The sequence below is a fragment of the Emys orbicularis genome, chromosome 2 (genome assembly GCF_028017835.1).
Source record: "Emys orbicularis isolate rEmyOrb1 chromosome 2, rEmyOrb1.hap1, whole genome shotgun sequence".
Lineage (NCBI taxonomy): Eukaryota > Metazoa > Chordata > Testudines > Emydidae > Emys > Emys orbicularis.
Window position 1 is genome coordinate 10,449,975 of NC_088684.1, and position 21,390 is coordinate 10,471,364.

At 48.9% G+C, this 21,390-nt stretch overlaps 1 protein-coding gene across 1 annotated transcript; it reads right to left on the reverse strand.

Moving 5' to 3' along the window:
- Window positions 1–12,875: 12,875 nt before the first annotated feature.
- Window positions 12,876–18,211, reverse strand: CHRAC1 (chromatin accessibility complex subunit 1). The gene is made up of 3 exons (XM_065398785.1): window positions 18,028–18,211; window positions 15,286–15,412; window positions 12,876–13,981 (listed from the first exon to the last, which is right to left on the reverse strand). Exons 1-3 carry the CDS (start codon window positions 18,181–18,183, stop codon window positions 13,848–13,850), a joined length of 417 nt encoding a protein of 138 aa, XP_065254857.1. The 5' UTR covers window positions 18,184–18,211; the 3' UTR covers window positions 12,876–13,847.
- Window positions 18,212–21,390: the final 3,179 nt, after the last annotated feature.

Here is a 21,390-nt window from a genome sequence, read left to right on the forward strand (position 1 = left end):
GTGCGGTGTGTGGTTGCTGGTGAGAATATGCTTAAGGTTGGCAGGTTGTCTGTGGGCGAGGACTGGCCTGCCTCCCAAGGTCTGTGAAAGAGAGGGATCATTGTCCAGGATAGGTTGTAGATCACTGATGATGCATTGGAGAGGTTTAAGCTGAGGACTGCAGGTGATAGCCAGTGGAGTTCTGTTGGTTTCTTTCTTGGGCTTGTCTTGTAGCAGGAGGCTTCTGGGTACACGTCTGGCTCTGTTGATTTGTTTCCTTATTTCCTTGTGCGGGTATCGTAGTTTTGAGAATGCTTGGTGAAGATCTTGTAGGTGTTGGTCTCTGTCTGAGGGGTTGGAGCAGATGCGGTTGTATAGTTTAGTTATATATTATAGACTTATAGAAAGAGACCTAAAAACGTTAAAATGTATGACTGGCACGCGAAACCTTAAATCAGAGCGAATAAATGAAGACTCGGCACACCACTTCTGAAAGGTTGCCGACCCCGACCTAGACCTTTCTAGGAACTTGTAAAACTCAAGATGGTGTGTGTGGGCGGGGGTGCACATGAGTTAGAAAGCAGATTGGCTAAGAGAATGTCACCCCATTGAAAGAACAACCAATCAGAGACTGAGAAAATGACACCCCATTGAAAGGGGACCAATCAGAGATGCGTAGGGTAGGCTAGAAAGTGTATATAAAGGCGACAGCCAGCAGGCTGAACTCCTAGTGGTTCAAGACCTTCAAGAAGAACAGAAGCTGCAAGACTCCTACCTGGGAAGAAGAGGGTGTGACAGTGTACCCCATAAGGCTTTATGGGGGGGGGTGCTTATAAATGTATGTATGACATAACCGGAATATGTTTTGTGCTGCCTGTGCCATGTAATATATCTCCGTAAAGGTTATGGTCTACTATATCTATTCATCCTATTTGTACATGTATATCATTTTCTACTTGAGGTTAAGAATATGGGCTGTATGCTTGCTTGGTTTTTAAGTAAGCTTTGGGAGGCATTTGGTCAGCTTCTTTAGGAAGGAATTCGCCAGGTTAAGTACCTGATCAGGAAACACTTGGAGAACAATGCATCTTGGAATGCTCCAATCCACATAAAAAGTCTTCCTGGAGACATGCAAGATACCATGTGGACAATGGCGTCGGCCTGTAAAGACTGAGTCATGCAGGGGCATGTGACTTGCCCAGGGGACTCCAAAACTCCATCTTGGAGCTGGACTTTGCATAGGAGGGAGGAGGGGGATCTCCACCCACAAGAGAGAGTCTATTTAAACCTGTGGGAGACCCCTCCATTGTGTCTTCAGCTGGCTAAAGAAGGAGCCTCTCCACCCCCCCCCCCAGGATACTTGAAGGAGACTGAAACAAAGGACAGTAACTACAGGGGGTGTGAGTGATTGCTGGACCCAGGTTAAAAGGAGGTTAGCCTGTAAAAGGGAGTGCTCTGGAACTGGTGAGGAAATCATCTGTATTTAGTTTGATTAGACATAGATATGCGCATTTTATTTTATTTTGCTTGGTGACTTACTTTGTTCTGTCTGTTACTACTTTGAACCACTTAAATCCTACTGTCTGTATTTAATAAAATCACTTTTTATTTAGTAATTTACTCAGAGTATGTATTAATACCTGAGGGAGCAACCAACTGTGCATATCTCTCTATCAGTGTTATAGAGGGCGAACAATTTATGAGTTTACTCTGCATAAGCTTTATGCAGGGTAAAACGGATTTATCTGGGTTTAGACCCCATTGGGAGTTGGGCATCTGAGTGCTAAAGACAAGCACACTTCTATGAGCTGTTTTCAGGTAAACTTGCAGCTTTGGGACAGGTGATTCAGACCCTGGGTTTGTGTCTGGAGCCAGATGGGAGTGTCTGGTTCAGCAGGACAGGGTGCTGGAGTCCTGAGCTGGCAGTGAAAACAGAAGCAGGGGTAGTCTTTGCACATCAGGTGGCAGCTCCCAAGGGGGTTTCTGTGATCCAACCCGTCACAGAGGGTTCCTAGGCAGCTTTGGGTGGAGTCTTGTGAGGCTTTGGGAGGGGGTTGCTTTGGGGTTCCAGAAAGACACTGCCTGCAAGAAGCCTCAAGGAGCAGCAGCAAGAGAACCCTGAGGTTGCCCTGGAGATGGTTGCTGTAGCAACCAAGCCAATGACCTCAGCTGCCCGCCAGAACCAGCTTTGGCATCGTGTACCATCTGAGAGGAACAGCACTGAGACAGGGCAGAAGGACCTTGAGGGTTCAAGAAATACTGAAGAAAAATAGTGTGTGTAATTCTCCATCTATTATTAAGGAATGTATGGGTGTGTCTGTCAATAAAGCTGGATGCCTACGTTTGAATGAGATCTCCCCTACCCATCCTGTGACAAGCCTGATCAGCCCTCACAGGATGTTAATGTAAATAGTAATGTAAACCGTTAATATTAGGTGTTAAATGATCAATGATAAGTGTTAGTATTACATGTTAAATATTGCTGTTAGTATTACGTGAATGATTACATCGTTAAGCCTGTGTCTTTATTTGATGTGCCATTTTATTTTAAACTGTAACTCCATTATATCTTATCATACTTGACTTGTTTTCTTCTTGCTTTTCTGTAACTACTTAACTCCTTTAATAAATGATTATCTCTGTTTTCGAAGAAATGCTGCTTGTGTGTGTCAATCCTTGAGTGGAGGGTGGTAGCTGTGTCCTTTCAGGGGTCAGCAAGACTAGCTTGCTCTGGGGAGCCCTCTGCAGGTCAGAGACAAGCTCCCTGGGAAAACCCTAGCAATTCTTTTAGGGCAGACTACACCCTTGTTTACCCTTTGTCAGACAAATTTGTAGGTAATTTAATTGCATCTAAAATCTTAGGGTAACACCAACTCACCCCTAGTTCTGGATCTGCCCCCAGAAATGTATGTCCTGTACTGCCTAGCCGTCTCCTGGACATTACAAATATATTAAATCTGTTATTCCCTTAAGGGAATAATATGCCAGATTATTCTCAAGACACTTCAATTTAAACATATTGGATTAGATAAAACAGTAAATCAAGTTTATTAAATGCAAAGAGAGAGATTTTAAGTGAGTATAAATAATGAGGCATAAAAGTCAGAAAAAGTTACCAGAAAAATAAAGATAAAACATGCCATTGTATTATTTAGGCTGGTCTACAATACAAACTTCGTTTGATGGAAGCTGCCTTATGTCTACACTACCGGGTCCCTTCCAAACTTGCCTGTAACACTGACTTAATTACTGCACCTCTGTGAGAGGCAAGTTGTGCAACTCCTGTCACCGCTCTATGCCCAGGAGCAACCCTCACCCTGACTGTCTTCACTGCCTGGGTGAGACTCACATCAGCGACCGTTGCAAGATCTGTAGGTCGTTCAAGCCAAAAACCAAGGAGGAGAGAGACTTCAGACTTCAAGCTCTCCTGATGGAGTTGGCACTGACTCCGACGTCGGTACGTAGCGAGGCCCCTTGAACCAGTCGGCGCTGTTCTCCCTCCAAAATGCAAGGGAAGGGCTCAGCCTCGCAACGACGCCACGATAAGGACAAGGGGGAGGCTGGTCCCGCGCTGGGCAGCCCTCGATCCCCCCTGGGCTCTAAGGCTCCGACTCGTGTGAAGCGGAGCAGCCCAGTACCGTCGACCCAGACATCCCCACCGGTACGGATGCCGTCGACGCCGGAGGCGGTGCAGGCTGTGAAGGACATCATGTCCCTGCCCGTCCCGAGCTCACAACCAGGTACGGGCCCTAGGTCACGGGGCAAGCCCCCTTTGGGTGCCCACCAGACCTCTCCGAGCAGCCGCAGTTCCCGCTCCGAAGACCGACCCCCGCACTGCTTGGCACGCAGCAGGCGCTCTTTGGACAGCTCCCAGCCACCCTCAACGCCGGCCAGACTAGCAGGGCCGCCGTCGGGACGGGAGCCTCGGGGTCTCTCCATGCCCCCAGCCAGTGAGCGGAGGCACCGAGGGAGGCACCGTGAACGCTCACCTGCTAGACGTGGGTACCGGAGCCGTTCTCGACAGGACAGGCATCGCCGCTCCCCTTCCAGCTCCCGCTCGTTGAGGCGCCACACCGGAGGCTCCCCTCGGGGTACCTCTGTGTCATGGCACCGGGCTTTGCGTCGCCGCCACATGTACCGAAGCAGTTCGTCGCGTGGGTACCATTCGTCGTCGTTCAGATCCCGGTCCCGAGGGAGACGACACCACAGACGCCACTCCTACCGTTCCCGCGGCACTGAGCGTTCTTCGGCAACCTCGGCTTCAGCACGCTTCCACCCACCCTCAGCACGTGCCGTCCCGCCGGAGCACATGTTGCCATCCCATGCTCAGCCAAACCTATGGCAAGGGACTCCGTGGCAAGGACAGTGGTGTGCACCATGGCCATCGGTGCCAGCCCAAGCGGAGGCCTGTTTGGTCGCCGGAGCGTCCCGGGCTCCATCGGCCTCCTTCAGCCGCCCAAGAGACAAGTCGGTGGGCCACGAGTCGGCAGACACGCGCCGGGACTCTGACCTCGGTATCGACGCCCTGGCACCTACTGAGGTGCCAGGCTCCATATGGGCCATCTCCCAGTACCGGATGATGCCATAGCGGCGCTTCCGCTTTCAGTCACGCAGGAGGACTTCAAGGTGCACCAGGACCTGCTAAATTGGGTGGCTTCCAGCCTACAGCTGCAGGCCGAGGAGATGGAGGGTCTGTCCGATTCCCTCTTTAATGTCCTGTCCCCCTCGGCACCGGGTCGCGTGGCCCTACCTCTGCACCAGGGTATTGCCAACATTTCAAACTCCCCGTGGCAAACCCCCGCCTCCTTGGCCCCAATCTCAAAAAAGGCCGAGAGGAAATACTTTGTGCCGGCGAAGGACCATGCATACCTGTATTCTCACCCGGCACCCAACTCGCTCATCATGGAATCGGTGAACCACAGAGAGCGTCAGGGCCAGCCCACGCCCACCCCAAAAAATAAAGACACCAGGAGACTGGACTTCTTTGACAGAAAATTTTATTCGTCGGCTAGCTTCCAGCTTCGAGTAGCCAACCACCAGGCCTTACTGAGCAGGTACGACTTCAACCTGTGGGAGTCCCTGCCTAAATTTGAGCCCCTCCTCTTGGACAGGACAGGAAGGACTTCAAGGCCCTGGTGGAAGAGGGGTTGGCGGCGGCAAAAGTAGCCCTGCAAGCGGCGTCCGATGCGGTGGACACGGCGGCCCGCTCGATGGCTTCCGCGATCACCATGCGCAGGGCATCGTGGCTCTTGTTGTCCGGGCTGTCGACAGAGGCATGGGATGAAGGATTCCCGCACCATCTTGCAGACCTTGGGCCTCTATGTCCCCCCGGCTAAGGACAAGGCCAAATCTGTTCCGGCGGCTCAACCTGCGAGGAGCAGATATGAGCCCCCATACAAAAGGCCCAGAGATCAGAAGCGTCGGTCTCAGAGGCAGTCCCGCTTTGCCCCTCAGCCCGGTCCGTCTAAGGGGAAGAGGCGGTTTTGACTATCTGCAGGGGGGCACCGGGCCTATTGCCAGGGAGACCCCCCGATTAATAAAGTTTGTGTTCTGCAACCAATTGTCTGCCTTTCTCAGGGCGTGGTCCCGCATTACTTCGGACCAGTGGGTCCTCAGTACCATCTCCAAGGGCTACGTGTTGCAGTTCACCTCACCCCCGCCAAATCACCCGCCATCCACAATGGCCCTGGGGGACCCGGAACATGTCCGCAACCTACGTCAGGAGGTGGACTGGTTGCTCCACCTAGGGCAAAGGGTTCTACTCCCGATACTTCCTGATCCCGAAGGCAAAAGGGGGTCTCAGGCCTATTCTGGACCTGCGTGACCTGAACAGGTTTCTAACCCGTTCCAAGTTCCGCATGGTGTCCCTGACCTCTATTATTCCCTCCCTGGACCCGGGGGACTGGTACACGGCCCTGGATCTCCAGGACGCGTACTTCCATGTCCATATTTTCAAGGGGCACAGATGTTTCCTCCGATTCATGGTGGGGGTGCACCACTACCAATTCGCGGTCCTCCCCTTTGGCCTATCCATGGCTCCCAGGGTTTTCACGAAATGTATGTCTGTGGTGGCGGCCTACCTCAGGCGGGAGGGCGTACAAATCTTCCCTTACCTCGACGACTGGCTCCTCAAGGGGGAGTCCTTCTTAGAAGTGGAGTCCCACGTAGAACTACTCCTCTCGACATGCTCAGATCTAGGCCTGGTCGTGAACGAGACCAAATCGACATTAGTGCCCGTTCAGCGCATAAAATTAATTGGGGCCCTGCTGGACTCCTCCAGGGCCACAGCCTCTCTCCCCCTGGATAGGTTTGAGACCCTAAGGGACCTCATCGCCTCCGTCACAGCCTTCCCGGTGACCACGGCAAGGGCATATCTTTGGATTCTGGGACACATGGCGGCGTGCACTTACGTGGTCCGCCATGCCAGGCTCCGTATGAAGCCCCTCCAATTATGGCTGGCCTCTCAGTTCTCCCAAGCTCGGGACGGTCTGGACAAGGTTCTCACGGTCCAGTTCCCGATTCTCGCTTCCCTCCTATGGTGGTCCTGCCCAAGCAATATGTTGCAAGGGGTTCCCCTCATGGAGGCCAACCTGTCTATAGACCTGATGTCCGATGCTTTGGACCTGGGCTGGGGAGCCCACACTGGGGACGTACAAACCCAGGGAACGTGGTTGGCCCCCGACTTGCCCGTTCACATAAATGTCAAGGAGCTCAGGGCTGTTCGGTTGGCGTGCGTGGCGTTTCTCATGCACCTCCGTGGCAGGGTGGTCAGAGTCCTCACGGACAACACCGCCGCCATGTATTATATCAACAGGCAAGGTGGGACTCGCTCCCTAGCCCTCTGCCGAGAAGCCCTGAACCTATGGGAGTTCTGTATAGCCCACGATATCTCCCTGAGGGCGGCTCACCTCCTGGGCGTCCTCAATACGCAAGCAGACCGCCTCAGCAGGGTCTTCTCCCCCCAGTACGAGTGGTCGCTCCACTCGGCGGTCACTCACCGGCTCTTCCAAGAGTGGGGAGCTCCCCAGATCGACCTGTTTGCAACCCGTCATAACCGGCGTTGCCCCCGGTTCTGCTCCAGGGGAGGGGGAGGGGAAGGCGTGAACTCTGACGTGTTCCTCCTGAGCTGGTCGGGCCAGCTCCTCTATGCCTTTCCCCCGTTCCCCCTCATCACCAAGGTCCTTCAAAAGGTGAAAGCGGACAAGGTGAGAGTCATTCTCATATCCACAGTGTGGGCCCGCCAGCACTGTTACGGGCCCCTCCTACGCCTCTTAGTGGCCCCCCCCCGAGGGCGCTGCCGCTCCGCCCGGACCTCCTCTCCCAGGACGGGGGGTGGGGTGGGGAGGGTGCCTCCTCCATCCCAATCTGGCCGCACTTCACCTGACAGCGTGGCTGCTCCATGGCTGAATTAGGAGAATCGGTGTTCGGAGCAGGTAAGGCGAGTCCTCCTGGAGAGCAGGAAGCCGTCCACGCGTCGGACGTACGTGGCAAAGTGGTCCAGGTTCGCCAGGTGGGCGAGTGTCCCCTTTCGCCGCACCTCTCCAGTTTATCCTGGACTACCTCTTATCCCTTAGGTCCCAGGGACTGGCACCTGCCTCAGTCAGGGTGCACCTGGCGGCCATATCGGCCTTTCACCTGCCGGTGCAAGGCCACTCGGTCTTCTCCCACTCGATGACCTCCCGTTTCCTGAAGGGCCTTGACCGTTCGTTCCCGTACGCTAGGCCCCCCCGTGCCGCAATGTGACCTCAACCTGGTCTTGTCCCGGCTCACGGGACCCCCCTTTGAACCCCAGGCCACGTGTTCCTGGTCGCACCTCTCGTGGAAGGTGGCCTTCCTAGTGGCGATCACGTCGACCCGATGTGTCTCTGAGCTCAGGGCCTTAACCTCAGAACCCCCCTATATGGTTTTCCATAGGGATAAAGTCCAGCTCCGCCCATACCCGTCGTTCCTCCCGAAGGTGGTCTCCGCCTTTCATATGGAGCAGAGCATCTTCCTCCCCGTGCTCTGTCCTAAGCCCCACTCCTCTAACGAGGAACGCCGCCTCCACACGCTCGATGTGCGTAGGGCTTTTTATCTGGATCGGACTAAGCCATTCTGGAAGTCCTCTCAACTCTTTATTGCCTCGGCCGAGCGGGCTAAGGGGCAACCCATCTCCACCCAGCGGCTTTCCCGCTGGATCACCTCGTGCATATGCACGTGCTATGATTTGGCAGGGATTCCCCCGCCACCGATTGTAAGGGCACACTCTACGAGGGCTCAGGCCTCATCAGCTGCCTATGTTGCCCATATCCCCATCCAGGACATTTTTAGGGCGGCCACGTGGGCCTCAGTTCACACATTTACTTTGCATTACGCGAGCATCTCCCAGTCTAGGGATGATGCCGGGTTCGGCAGGGCGGTACTTCGTCCCGAACCACCGTGAACTCCTACCCACCTCCAACAGATATTGCTTGGAATCACCTACTGTGGAATACACAGGAGCAATCACTCGAAGAAGAAAGGACAGTTACCTGTTCCGTAACTGGCGTTCTTCGAGATGTGTTGCTTCTGTCTATTCCACACCCCGCCCTCCTTCCCCTCTGTCGGAGTTGTCCGGCAAGAAGGAACCGAGGGAGGGGAGCCTGTAGCTCCCCCAGTACGGGTACTACTAAGGGAAAAACTTCCGGCACCGGTGCATGTGGCGAGCACGCACACCTACTGTGGAATAGACAGGAGCAACACATCTCGAAGAACGCCAGTTACGGAACAGGTAACTGTCCTATTCCCATTTCCTGTTCGATCAGCATGGAGAGTTTGCCAGCCCAGCTGATCATGGTGACTCAATGCCCCAAACATGCTCCAGTCTGGAATACACAGGAGGTGGTGGATCTTCTTGGTCTGTGGGGAGAAGAGACTGCACCAGCACGGCTCTGATCCAGCCAAAGAAACGTAGACATCTATGAAAAGATCATTAGGGCATGGGAGGAAAAGGGCTACCCCAGGGACGCAGCAATGCCACATGAAAAGCAAAGAACTTCAGCAGGCATACCAGAAGCCAAGGGAGGCAAACACTCACGCTGATTCTGCACCACAGACATGCTGCTTCTACAATGAACTGCATGCGATTCTCATTGGTAACCCAACCACTAACACCAAACACAGCATGGATACCTCACAGGAGTCTGAGTCCCGGGCCACCTCAGGCAACAATGAGGACATTGACCTCAGCATCTGCAAGCCTAAGGTGACTGCTACCAGCAGCATTACGGGAAGGGTGTGGTGGGCTTCCAGTGTTCTCTCATGGCTGCAACCCCCGCCCTCCCCCTGCGAGCCGCTTCGGCCAAAGACCACAATTTGGGAGGCTTAATGCTGGTACCTGGTCTCAAAGCAATGTCCATTTTGCTAGGGGAGGGGGCATGGTCCACCTGACCACCTGTGCACCTGATGCAGGTTTCTTACAAGTTGTAGCACAATCCCCATTGCCCATGTCACTAAGCCATACTCACCATGGCTGGAACAGCAAACCAATTAGTTGAATAGCTAGGGATTCTGATTATGTTCTGGCTTGCACTTGAGTGTAATAAGGGGCGTGTTTTATTAAATAGCAATCTTGCACTAGACCCAGGGTATGCACTCACAATGGTTGACTTGTGCTTTGGCATGCCTTCCAGTGGAAAGCTTGGCCTCCAGCACATCCTCCACATCGGTGGAGAGGCTTTTGCAGATTAGAAGGCAGAAAAAGAGAACACATGATGACATGTTCAATGAGATAATGAATGCCTCTGTGACAGCTGATACAGAGCTCAGAGCCTGGAGGATTTCATAGGTTGAAAAACTGGACATGGAGATCAGGAGAGCACCCAAGGAGCATGAGTGTGCCATGCAGGAGGAGATACTGCAGATTATGAAGGACCAGACACTTTGAGGTGTCTGGTTGCGCTTCAAGAAAAACAGCTTGAGCTTAGACTCCCTCTGCAGCCCCTGCACAATGGCCTGCAAACATCAAACTGTTCACAATCCCCCTTCCCCAAACGCTCCAGGAGGTGGGGGTGCATTATCCCTTCCACTCAACATCGGGGGAGGGTAGGAAGAACAAAAGGCAGGCATTCAAAATCTTTTGATGGGCAAGTTTTCTGTGGTTTCACAAACAAGCTGACCTGCTTTCTCCCCTCCCAGTTTTATCACACCATTTGCCCAAAGTTAAATTATTTCCTGTTCTTTCAGTTGCTTTATGTTTGTGCAATAAAAGTCAATGTTTCAAGAATGAAATACTCTTTATTTATTCCAAGCATGCAGATTGGGGGTGGGGGGGGAGGGAAGGAGCAGCACAGAGAAACTGATACAACGGAGGGGATGGTATCGGAGGCACAGCGCAGCTAAGCAACACACATTACTGTGGCTCATTACTGAAATGGGTTTTTAAAGACTCCCAGAGATGCAGAACTCCTCACTGGGCTCTTTTTATTGCGCTGGTATCTGGCTGCTCAAAACTAACTGCCAACCTATTCGTCTCCACAACTCACCCCTACAGAAACTTCTCTCCCTTTGCCTCACAGATATTATGGAGCACACAGCAGGCAGCGATAACAATGGGGATGTTGCTTTCACTGAGGGATAACCTAATAAGCAAACTGCGCCAGCAACCCTTTAAACATCCAATGGCACATTCCACCACCATTCTGCACTTGCTCAGCCTATTGTTGAACCGATCCTTACTGCTGTCCAGGTGGCTGGTGTATAGCTTCACAAGCCATGGAAGCAAGGAGTAGGCTGGGTCTCACAAGATCACTATTGGCATTTCAACATTATCAATGGTTATTTTGTGACCGGGAAAGAAAGTCCCCCATTGCAGCTTTCTGAACAGACCTGTGTTCCTAAAGATGCGTGTCATTCACCTTTCCTGACTGTCCCACGTTGATGTCCGTGAAACGCCCCATGTGATCCACCAGTGCTTGCAACATCATTGAAAAGTATCCCTCAACGTTTATGTACTCTTTGGCAAGGTGGCCTGGTGCCAAGATAGGGATATGCATGCCATCTATCGCCCCACTGCAGTTAGGGAACCCCATCGTGTCAAAATCATCTACTATATCCTGCACATTGCCCAGAGTCACTACCTTTTTTAGCAGGAATTAATGGCCCTGCACACTTAGCTCACAAATGCTCCCACGGTGGCTTTACCAACTCTGAATTGATTCCCCAAACCAGTAGCAGTCTGGTATTGCAAGTTTCCACAGCACGATCGCCACTTGCTTCTCCACTATCAAAGCAGGTCTCATTTTAGTGTTGCTGCACTTCAGGGCTGGGGGAAAGCTCTGTACAAAGTTTCTGAAAAGTGGCCTTCCACATGTGAAAGTTCCGCACCCACTGCTTGTCATCCCATATGATGCAATCCCACCAGTCAGTGCGGTTTCCCAGGACCAGAAATGGCGCTACACCATGTTCAGCTGCTGCACAACTGCCAGGAGCAATTGTTTAATTCTTTGGCTTGCAGCAGGGCTGCTTGAATGACATTTCAATGATAAACTGGCAGCCCGTCTTGGCTCTGGAAATACTACAGGATAAGCTATGAGGGGGTTGTAATATTCACAAGCAGCATGCAGTTGAAGGGGGTCCATGTTTCTTGGACTATGGCATATACACCACTAAGCCAGGTTTTCAAAAAAAGGTGTGAAAAAACATGGGTTTGCCTTTGATATCTGGGAAGGGATGGAGGGAGGTCAAAGCTATCTTCCCATTCGCCCCTGTGACAATGTTTGGGTCCTATGAGGCATTGCAAGCCTCACCCCAAACCCCTAGGGTTAATAGCTACCCATGGTGCGCTGCTGTGTGCATCATGCAAGCACTGCTAGTGAGGATGCACTCCACTGACACAGTGAGTGGGGTGTGGACAGTGGGGACCAACTTAATTACTAAGGCAGCTGGATGTCAACTTACCTAGGAAGTGTAGATATGCCCTTAGTGTATTTGTACCATTGATCTGTTACAAAATATATTTTCTTTATCCTAAGACTTAGTGTTAATTACTTTTTGGAGATGGGTAAAGAAAGTTTTCACACCTGTTATAATTAAAATGTAGCAATACATTGCCACTAAAAGGAGAAAAATCACAGATTAAACTAAAGTATCACTGTGGGAAGTAGAAAGGGGCACCAGGGGCAAGAATGTTGGGGACCCAAATATCTGAACTGAAAACCTGACAGTAAACAGAAAGGTGCTGAATTAAGCAGCATCCATCCACCCATTCTTCTACATGCCCTTTTGAGGGTTTTTTTTAAAAACAGGAAGGAACCAAATCTTTGCTTGCACTTTTTCCTTTATTCCTCCAAACTGATGCTAGGCAGGCCTCTAACATTTGGCAAGCATACAAGTGCTGGCTCCTCCTCCCTCAGTCTCCTCCATCTCTCTCTCTCTCCCGTTACCCTTTCATCTCTGCAGGTGGGGCTGTCACCAATCAGGATCCTCCATTTGTTGTCAGGGTGTGTGTGTGTGTGTGTCATGAGTGGCCTAACCGCCTAAGCTCTTTTCCTGAATGGAGATCTAAATCAACCTGATCTATTACTTGTGCAGTAGCTTGTGTAAACTGAAAAGAGACATCACTTCCAAGATGCTCTCAGAGCAGTTGAGAGAGACGGGAAGGCTACTTGCATACATTACAGCCAATGTTCACACAGAGATACCGTGACTAACACAGGCTCAATTTCCCCTGAACATACTATATTCAGCCCCCAATGCAAGTTGGGATTAGGGATCTTTCACACTTACATTTCTAGTGGGTGGCAGATCACCACTCATCCCCTATTTGCTAGCTAGGAGGATCCCCATGTATAAATATATAGTGGGAATGTTTGGCCCAACAACATGTTAACCCTGTACAAAGCAGAAGTTAAAAGCCTTTATAAAAAAAGAACGTTGTCAAGGGTCTCTGCATTAATTTCCACATTTAAAAAAAAATATTTATTGTAAAAAAGTACTTTTTAAAAAATACACACAGGACATTTTCCATTTTTATAGTAGTAAAAATATGCCAGGTCTCCCACTCAAATGGTAAAAGCTGTTCATTTTCTTGCCATAGAGCAATCTATATTTAATAAACTTCAAACAGGTGTTGGTAGGTAGAGTACTACAGACAGTAAACTACAAAAGTAGAATCCTCCCTGAGTGGGTGGGTGGGAAAACTAGATATACATATTTACATCATTAGCTAACACTTCTACTTCTTAACACCAATACAGCTGCAGAGCGACACCAGGGATTGCAAAAGGTCTATCCCTGTATCCAGATTCCTTGCAGACTTGGTTATTTAGACTGTATTACAACAGTAGCCATATTACAGTTTCTGTGGGGTTGGTCCACAGGTATCGCTCGAAAAGCATGCTAGAAAACAGGTGGAGATTCTCTCTCGGGCTTGGTTCATTGGCTGCCAGAGAGTAAGAACTGTGGATAAAGTATGTGCCACACCCCTACTGGTTAAGCAAAAGTATTAGCTACAAGAGTCCCATCTAGATAGAGGGAGCCAGGGCCTTTGGAATTGATGCTGAGGGTTGCCTACAAGGCTGTTTCTATTTGGATAATGATTGTCTGAAGAAGTCATTTTAAAATAATTTGAGCTGATTCTGTCTCAAGATCTGTATGTACAGTTCCCCTGGCTTTCCATATCCAAGGGCAGGATTCCTTCCTTCAAGCAGACTAATATCCAATTGTTTCAAATTGAAAGTAAACAAGACAGCAACTCTCAAACAGATAGGTAAATCCAGCTGCTGGATCCCAACACTTCCCCCCTCCCCCCCAAACTCAACAGTGTGGGTTAGCTTGGAAAAAATCAGGGAGCCAATCAATACTTTATACTGCAGGAAGAGACTAGCTATAAAGCTAACTGTTTGACACCCTTAAGATTCAGCATCTTCCTCCTCACTCTCTTCCTCTTGGTCATCGTCATCATCTTCCTCCATCTCTCCATCCCTCTTCTCTCTTTCAAGCATTTTCAGGTATTTGCTAGCTAGGATCTTCTTTGGTAAAATATCTGAAAGGCACAATTCCTTCTTTTGTAATCAATTTCAACAGTTACAAAAAAGATTTAGAATAATTTATTACTGTACCATCAAGATCATAGCAACTAATAGCCTCACAGTCTATGGAATGCAATTTTTTTAGAGTAGGGAATAGTCAGGTTATTCTAATCTAACTGGTATCCTTGGAATAGGAATGTAGCCAATGTGATATTAGAGAGATATTGTCAGATTAAGGTGAGCCATATGAGGGAATTTGTTTAAGTGATTCTTATGATTTAATCATTTCTTAAGTCTTACTCACTTATTCTGCTTTGCTTTTCACTTGAACTGATCAAGTATATCTTAAGTATATCTACTCTTACTTACATTCCTTACAAACTATTTCCCTATACTCAATGTAGGCTGCCTGTTCAGGGTAATGATATCGTGATGAGCCCAAGAATAGTAAGGAAATATTGCTAAAAGATGCCACAAGTGGGGCTGATGCGCTAGTAAAAAAAAAAAAAAAAAAATCTTATGAACAAGGTGGTCTCACTTCTTAGACCCAAAGAATTTATTTGAAGAGGACAAGCATTATTCTAAATGCCCAATCAATGTAAAGGATTTAAGACAACAGCGATTGTGGCATAAACCAATGTCTGAAAGGACATTTGTGAATTTAAAATTCACCGATAGAGTTCTGGTGACGTTTCATAAAATCCTTCTTCTCCTTCGCCAAACACTACAAAGATTTAAGGGAGTGTTGTCCAGGGTCGGCTCTACCATTTTTGCTGCCCCAAGCAAAAAAAAAAAAAAAAAAAGCCGCCCAGACTGTGCCGCCCCTTACCATGTGCCACCCCAGGCACGTGCTTCCTCCGCTGGTGCCTGGAGCCGGCCCTGGTGTTGTTTATTGATTAAAGCAGAAGATGGGAGTCACATACCTCCTTGGTTTTATTCCTAGCTCTTAAACGGACTTTAAAGTCACTTTAATCACGCTGAACCTGAGCTTTCCCATTTATAAAGTAGGGACACTCTCCACCACTCAGGGATACTGTTAAACGGTGTTAAGAAAAAAGTAGCTTGAAGTTATTGGAATGTCAAGTATGACTGTTACAATAATTTTGTCCCATGACTGTGTATTTTTGCATCAATGAAAAAAGCAGCCCATTCATTCATGCAGAATGCCTGTCAATTATTTGGACCATGAGTAAGTTAAATGCAACAGAGGTTAACAGCCAAAAAGAATTTAATAGCTTTGCAATGACAGCTACTGCTACAGTAAGAGCTGCATCTTATTTTCCAGTTGCCCATATTGATTTGCCACAACTATACCTACCAGCAAGGAACTGAAACGTTTCAGATTCCTCTGCTGTATGGGATAGGTCACTGTAGGTTAGGGCTCTCTTCTCTTTCCCACGGCCATGTTTGTAGGAGTAAGTGGCTAAATACTGGACAAAGAGCTCCTATAAAAATCAACACAAAGAAATGTCAAATTATTAATTCCTGTGGGTGAAGCTGACTGCAATGCTTCAAGCCCTTATTTAGGGCCCAATCCTGCCATTAACTGCATGCAACCACTGCCCTGCACGCAACCACTGCCCTGCACCTACACAGAGTCCCACTAATTTCAATCTGGCTCTGTGTGAGCAGAAGAGGTGTACATCTGCGAGTAGCCAACTGCAAAACTGGGGTCTTAGACCAACACTTAATTTGTGCCCCTCAATCAAATTCGTCATCACTGCAGCAGGCTTTACTGGGATCAGAAAACAGCAAGAAATTATTTCTGCAGGTATGTGATTAAATATTGCAAAAAAGCTTGCCACTTACCACTACTTATAATGATAAAAACACTCCTCCCCCATTAAAAGAAACAGAGACAGCCAGCCAGGTTGATTTATACTAAATGTAAGTCCATCACTCATGGAGAGGCCACGTCCACTGAATGAAAGCCTCATCTCTATTCCCAGAGCTTTATCTTAGGGCATGTCTACCCTATAAACTTAAGTCAACCCATGTTAGGTCAACTTGAACCACCGCAGTAATTACTACGGTGATTCATATTCACACTGCCCTTCTGTCAGTGGTGTGCATCATCACCAGGAGCACTTCCACTGACTTAAGAGGTTTCAGAGTAGCAGCCGTGTTAGTCTGTATCCGCAAAAAGAACAGGAGTACTCGTGGCACCTTAGAGACTAACAAATTTATTAGAGCATAAGCTTTCGTGGGCTACAGCCCACTTCTTCGACTTAAGAGGGGCAGTGCAGGAGGCTGAGAGCCAGGGATCTCAGCTCCGCATGTAGCTCCCTGCCAGTTGCCCTCCCCCCTCAACTCCCCACCTGAACGGGGCAGCCAACCAGACTCTGGGGATAGAGCTTCCTGCTGTGCACAGCTGTGCTCCTAGCAGGAACCCAGGTGCTGCTGCCCACCTGAGAAGCCTGCTTTCTTGTCAATTTTATGGCTCTGCTGGAGCCATGAAATTGACAAGAATGACAGCCAGTAGATGTAAGTAACAGTGTCTACACTACAGGGACATTGTCGCCCTAACTACACAGACATAAACCCTATGCCTCTCGTAGAGGTGGAGTTATGTCGGTGTAGTAGGGCACTTCCGTTGGCGAGAGTAAGGCTGTACTGTATAGACCAGTGGTTCTCAAACTTTTGTATTGGTGACCCCTTTCACACAGCAAGCCTCTAAGTGGGACACCCCCCCCCCTTATAAATTAAAAACACTTTTAAAAATATATTTAACACTATTATAAATGCTGGAGGTGAAGCGGGGTTTGGGGTGGAGCCTGACAGCTCACAACCCCCCACGTAATAGCCTCGCAACCCCCAAGGGGTCATGACCCACAGTTTGAGAACCCCTGGTATAGACTGAAATAATTAGATAGACATAAATTGCCTTATGTCAACCTAATGCTGTAGTGTAGACTAGGCCTTAGTGGGAGTGCAAAGTTTAATGCTGTATTCCATGGCTATAGCCAGGAACATATATGGTCAACTGGATCATGTGCTGGTCTTATTAGAGCTTTTCAATGATCTAACAATTTCAAGAACTGAAACAATGTCAAAATTCAGACATTAATATGTGATACAGGATCCTTGCAGTTCAGTAGCTAAGCAGATAATCCCATTTGTGCAGCTTCTACACATGCTGCTTTCGCTGGCTGCATTCACAGGAGGTGCATAGAGATTTTCAACTAAATCTCCTGTGCCTAGTCAGTTTTATTTTGCTGAAGGGGGTTGGAAAAGCATCACATGCAGCATCCAAAAGTGCATGTGATCCCCTCTGGGGATGCTTGTGGAAGTCCAGATCAAGACAAAATCTGAGGGTCTTGTGAAGGAGCTGGTGACCTAATCTCAGCACATTAGTGATTCCTCACTAACTGGGGGCACAGACAGGCCTCAAGCCTGTATCTACCAGATACTCCATGTTCAATAGAAGCAGGAGAGGGGATGGCAAAGGCCCCTACAGGCGGATTTTTGCCACATGCCAGGCTATAACATACAAAAGTCTAGAGTCAGGACAATTCACCTTTCTCCTCCACTTCTTTGGAGAACTGGTATAAACTATCAGAGGGGTAGCCGTGTTAGTCTGAATCTGTAAAAAGCAACAGAGGGTCCTGTGGCACCTTTAAGACTTGCATCTGAAGAAGTGAGGTTCTTACCCACGAAAGCTTATGCTCCCAATACTTCTGTTAGTCTTAAAGGTGCCACAGGACCCTCTGTTGGTATAAACTACTTAATTTACACCCTCCTGCCCCACCTCCCTTAAGCACCCTCCAGGGGCTGGCAAGCAGACACGGGCAGATGCTTCCAAAGACTTGTCTAAAGCAGGGTCTGCGCCCCTGGCGCGTGCCTCGTGCCCCGGGGGCAGGAGCGGGCAGTGGCGGTGGGGAGGGACCCAGAACAAAGAGCACGAATCTCGCCTGGACTCGGGCCTAGCCCGTCGGCTCAGGCCCTGGGCGTCCGGGCAACAGCCCCGGCCCTAGCCTCACGGTGGGGGGAGCCGCTCGGCCCCGGGCCCGCCTGGGCTGCTCCCTGCCAAGCGCCGAGGCGGGAGATCGGAGCCTGGTACCGTGGCCTTCGCGGTGAGGAACAGCGCGTCCTGGTTGATGCTGGAGACCTCCGGCGAGCTCTTCATGATCACCCGGATCCGGGAGAGGGGCAGCGACACCAGGCGGTTCTCCCCGCCTCCTCCTCCACAGCCACCGCTCAGTCTCGCTGCCGCCATTTTCCTACCCAGCCGGCCACCGCCGCCACCTCTCAAAGCCGGGGCATAAAACCGTCATTTAAAAGCGCCAGGCCGGGGGAGCAGAGCCCTTTGGGAGTTGTAGTTTTCTGCCGTGCACTCCGGGAGGAGGGCAGGCGGAGGACTACAACTCCCATGATGCACCTCTCCTCAGCTGGCTTCACCCACCGTGCTCTCCTAGCGGACTGGCGACAGAGGGAGGGCTACGACTCCCGTGATGCATCTGTGCAGCCCTGTTGCCCGGCGCCGCGGAGAGGCTCCGCCCTGCTCTTCGCTGAGGCGCGGGGCGGCCGGTTAACCAGAGCTCGCGACGCACCGTTGTGTCGCCTCAACGTCGTGCTCCATCGCCCCGGGCGGCCAGGCCACTGCTCACCTCTCTCCTACCCGCAGAGCGAGCCCAAACCCCATCTCTGCGTGCCCAGCCATTGAAAGAAAAAGGCAGGACTCGTCCTGGGCAAGTGGGTGAGCAGGTCGCCCAGAGCAGAGGTGATTTTAGTGACAGACTCAGACCACGGGTACTGCATACGCTGAATAAACCTGGTGACTATACGGCAGTAATATGCAGACACGGTGTTTTGAATGCGCGCTAGTGGTAGTTCTAATGACAGAACTGCTTAGAGCAGGACCTTCGTGCTTTCAGAGTGAATATACAACAGGACGGATTGTGAGGAAGAAAACTCAAGACCTCAGTCTTTCATTATTATAGATATAGTGCCCACGTGCATATAATGTTTGTCTAATCTGTCTACCTACCTAGATAATCAGGTGAAATCCTGGTCCCATGCAAATCAGTGTGTGCTAAATGAGAGCCACAATTTTCCCTATAGTATTTGAGCACTTGTAAGTGTGCACGTTGTTATAGACTCACTTGAATTACAGCTCAGAATCACACATTAGCTAAACTAGTGTAACATAGAAATGATGAATACTTTGCATTTCTATAGCACCTTCATTCTGAAGTTCTCAAAGTATTCTACAAACAGTAGGCTTTAGCACCCATGTGATGTAGATAAGACATTGGAAGTGAGCCCTTAACTAACCTATCACTGCTCATATCTAGAGTGAAACATGGCATCTTTCAACAGTATATAGTAATGTTAAAATTATATAATACACAGATTAAGGAAAGAGTGTCTGTACATCTGGGTGTAGTGCTTCGACTACCCAAAAGTACAAAATCTGGTTTAAAAGTCATAAGATACTTTTAGTACATAATCTGCAATAACCTAAATTTAGGTGAATAAATTTAACGGTACAGTTTAGATATTAGAATCTGAATACTCGGGTACATCACTCATGAAAAGTTATACAGAGAGTTGGTTGTAGAGAGCAACTATAGGAATGAATGTAGATTGTCCCTCAGTAATTGAGCATTTAGGATAGGTTGTCCCTTAGAAGATATAATCCACCAGAGAAGTATTTCTGTTACTTTCCGATTTTATTTCTCATTGGCACTCCAGCTCATCTCTCCTGGTATTGCCGTTGTCTGGTGATGTGTTCTAGATAGATATCCCTCAACTACCTGATGGTGTCTGACACCATGAATTGTTGCATCAGCCGAGCATAGCATTCACCAATTCTGCATTCTCAACACTCGCTCCTTCCTGGGGTCCCAGGTGCACAGGGCTCTGATGATCAGAGTGTGAGTTAGAACCCGGTAACCCCTAGCTCTCAAGGTGTCGGCCTGAGGGGCGTATTTCTCCACCTTTCAACCTCGGGCTTTGTGGAAAGCTGGGGTCCTGTTCTCAAAGGGCATTGTGACATCCACCATGATGATCTTCTTTTGGTCCTCGTTGATGATGTTGATGTCCAGTTGCAGTTGGCTGTCCATTCTGGGGATGGCAGAGTTCACAGCCACCTTCCCCAAAGGTGGCAGGATGGCTCTGACTAGTCAATCTTGGATGGTGTTGTGGCGCAGCTGCTAGACTCTGGAATGGGGCTTGCAGCTACATAGGACATGGGGTACTGTCTCATTGGCATAACCGCACTTCCTGCATTGCTTGTCCCAATTCCCGTGGCGGACAGCTCCGTTCAGCGGGACACAGTTGATGAATCTAGGACTGGAATGGAAGACAGACATATCCAATTAAAAATGCAGGGAATTAAATAGTAGAATGTAATTAGCTGAGTTAGAAGTTTACTGGTAAACTAGGGATAAACTCAGCCAAAAGTGTCATTGGGGTATTGAACCCAAATAATTATCTAATGTGAAAGAAGGCATCTGCAGCACTACGCTATAGCCTAACGCCATGCTGGGGCACTGGTTAAGTACTGCCTCACTAGCATCATCTCCAGTAGCATTATATTTGGAGGTCTCCTATTCAATTAGTGACCATGTGCAAACTAAAGCTCATGGGTTACAAATTTCGTTTAGATTGTAACCTTTTTAGGACAAGGATTTGTTTCTTTACTTGGTATAAAATATTATATTTGGTGTAAAACATCATTCATCATGGTCTTATATGTTAGTATCTAACCCTGTGTCTAACTATTCTTTGATCTTACCTTGTAATGACCTCTTGTGGTAGTAGTTAGTATTACTATCTCAGTGAAATAATTTATACTGTCAATAAACTTAACTTAGTATGTGAATCACTGGGCCTTCTGGGTGAAATCAGAACTATTCAACTGTCATTAACCCTCCTGCTCAATGGATGGTGTATTAGGCTGGATTTGGTTAATACTCCTGTCATGTGGCAGAGGTATTAATTTTTTGCAGCTCTGACCCATGTCTGGTGAGTGGTGACTGAAGCCAAGAAATAAGGGTTAGTCTATTAGCAACATTCATGTGTCACACCTTTATTATATGTTAGAAGAAGAAAATTTAATCTTTGTGAAAATAGTGCAAATGAAACCACCAGAAATCCCCCAGGGTAGCAGGGAACTTGACAGAGAACTGGAGGAAGTGGTTGCAGAACTTTCAGTATTTTCTGTAAGCAATTTGTATGGCAGAGAACTCAGGTGAAATTCTGCGCTGGGGATCTACAATGTATTCCAGAAGGAGACTGATGGTGACTGCAAACTGCAGCTAGACAAAGCCATTTAAAAATTTCAATAATACATTTTCTGGTCATTAAACGAGCTGCCAGTTGAAACAACTGTTATGTTACAGACCTATATCTTAAAGCTAAATCTTGTGCATTTAAACAGCTAATAGATGGACTAATTAGAGGTTGAATTATTTGTGGT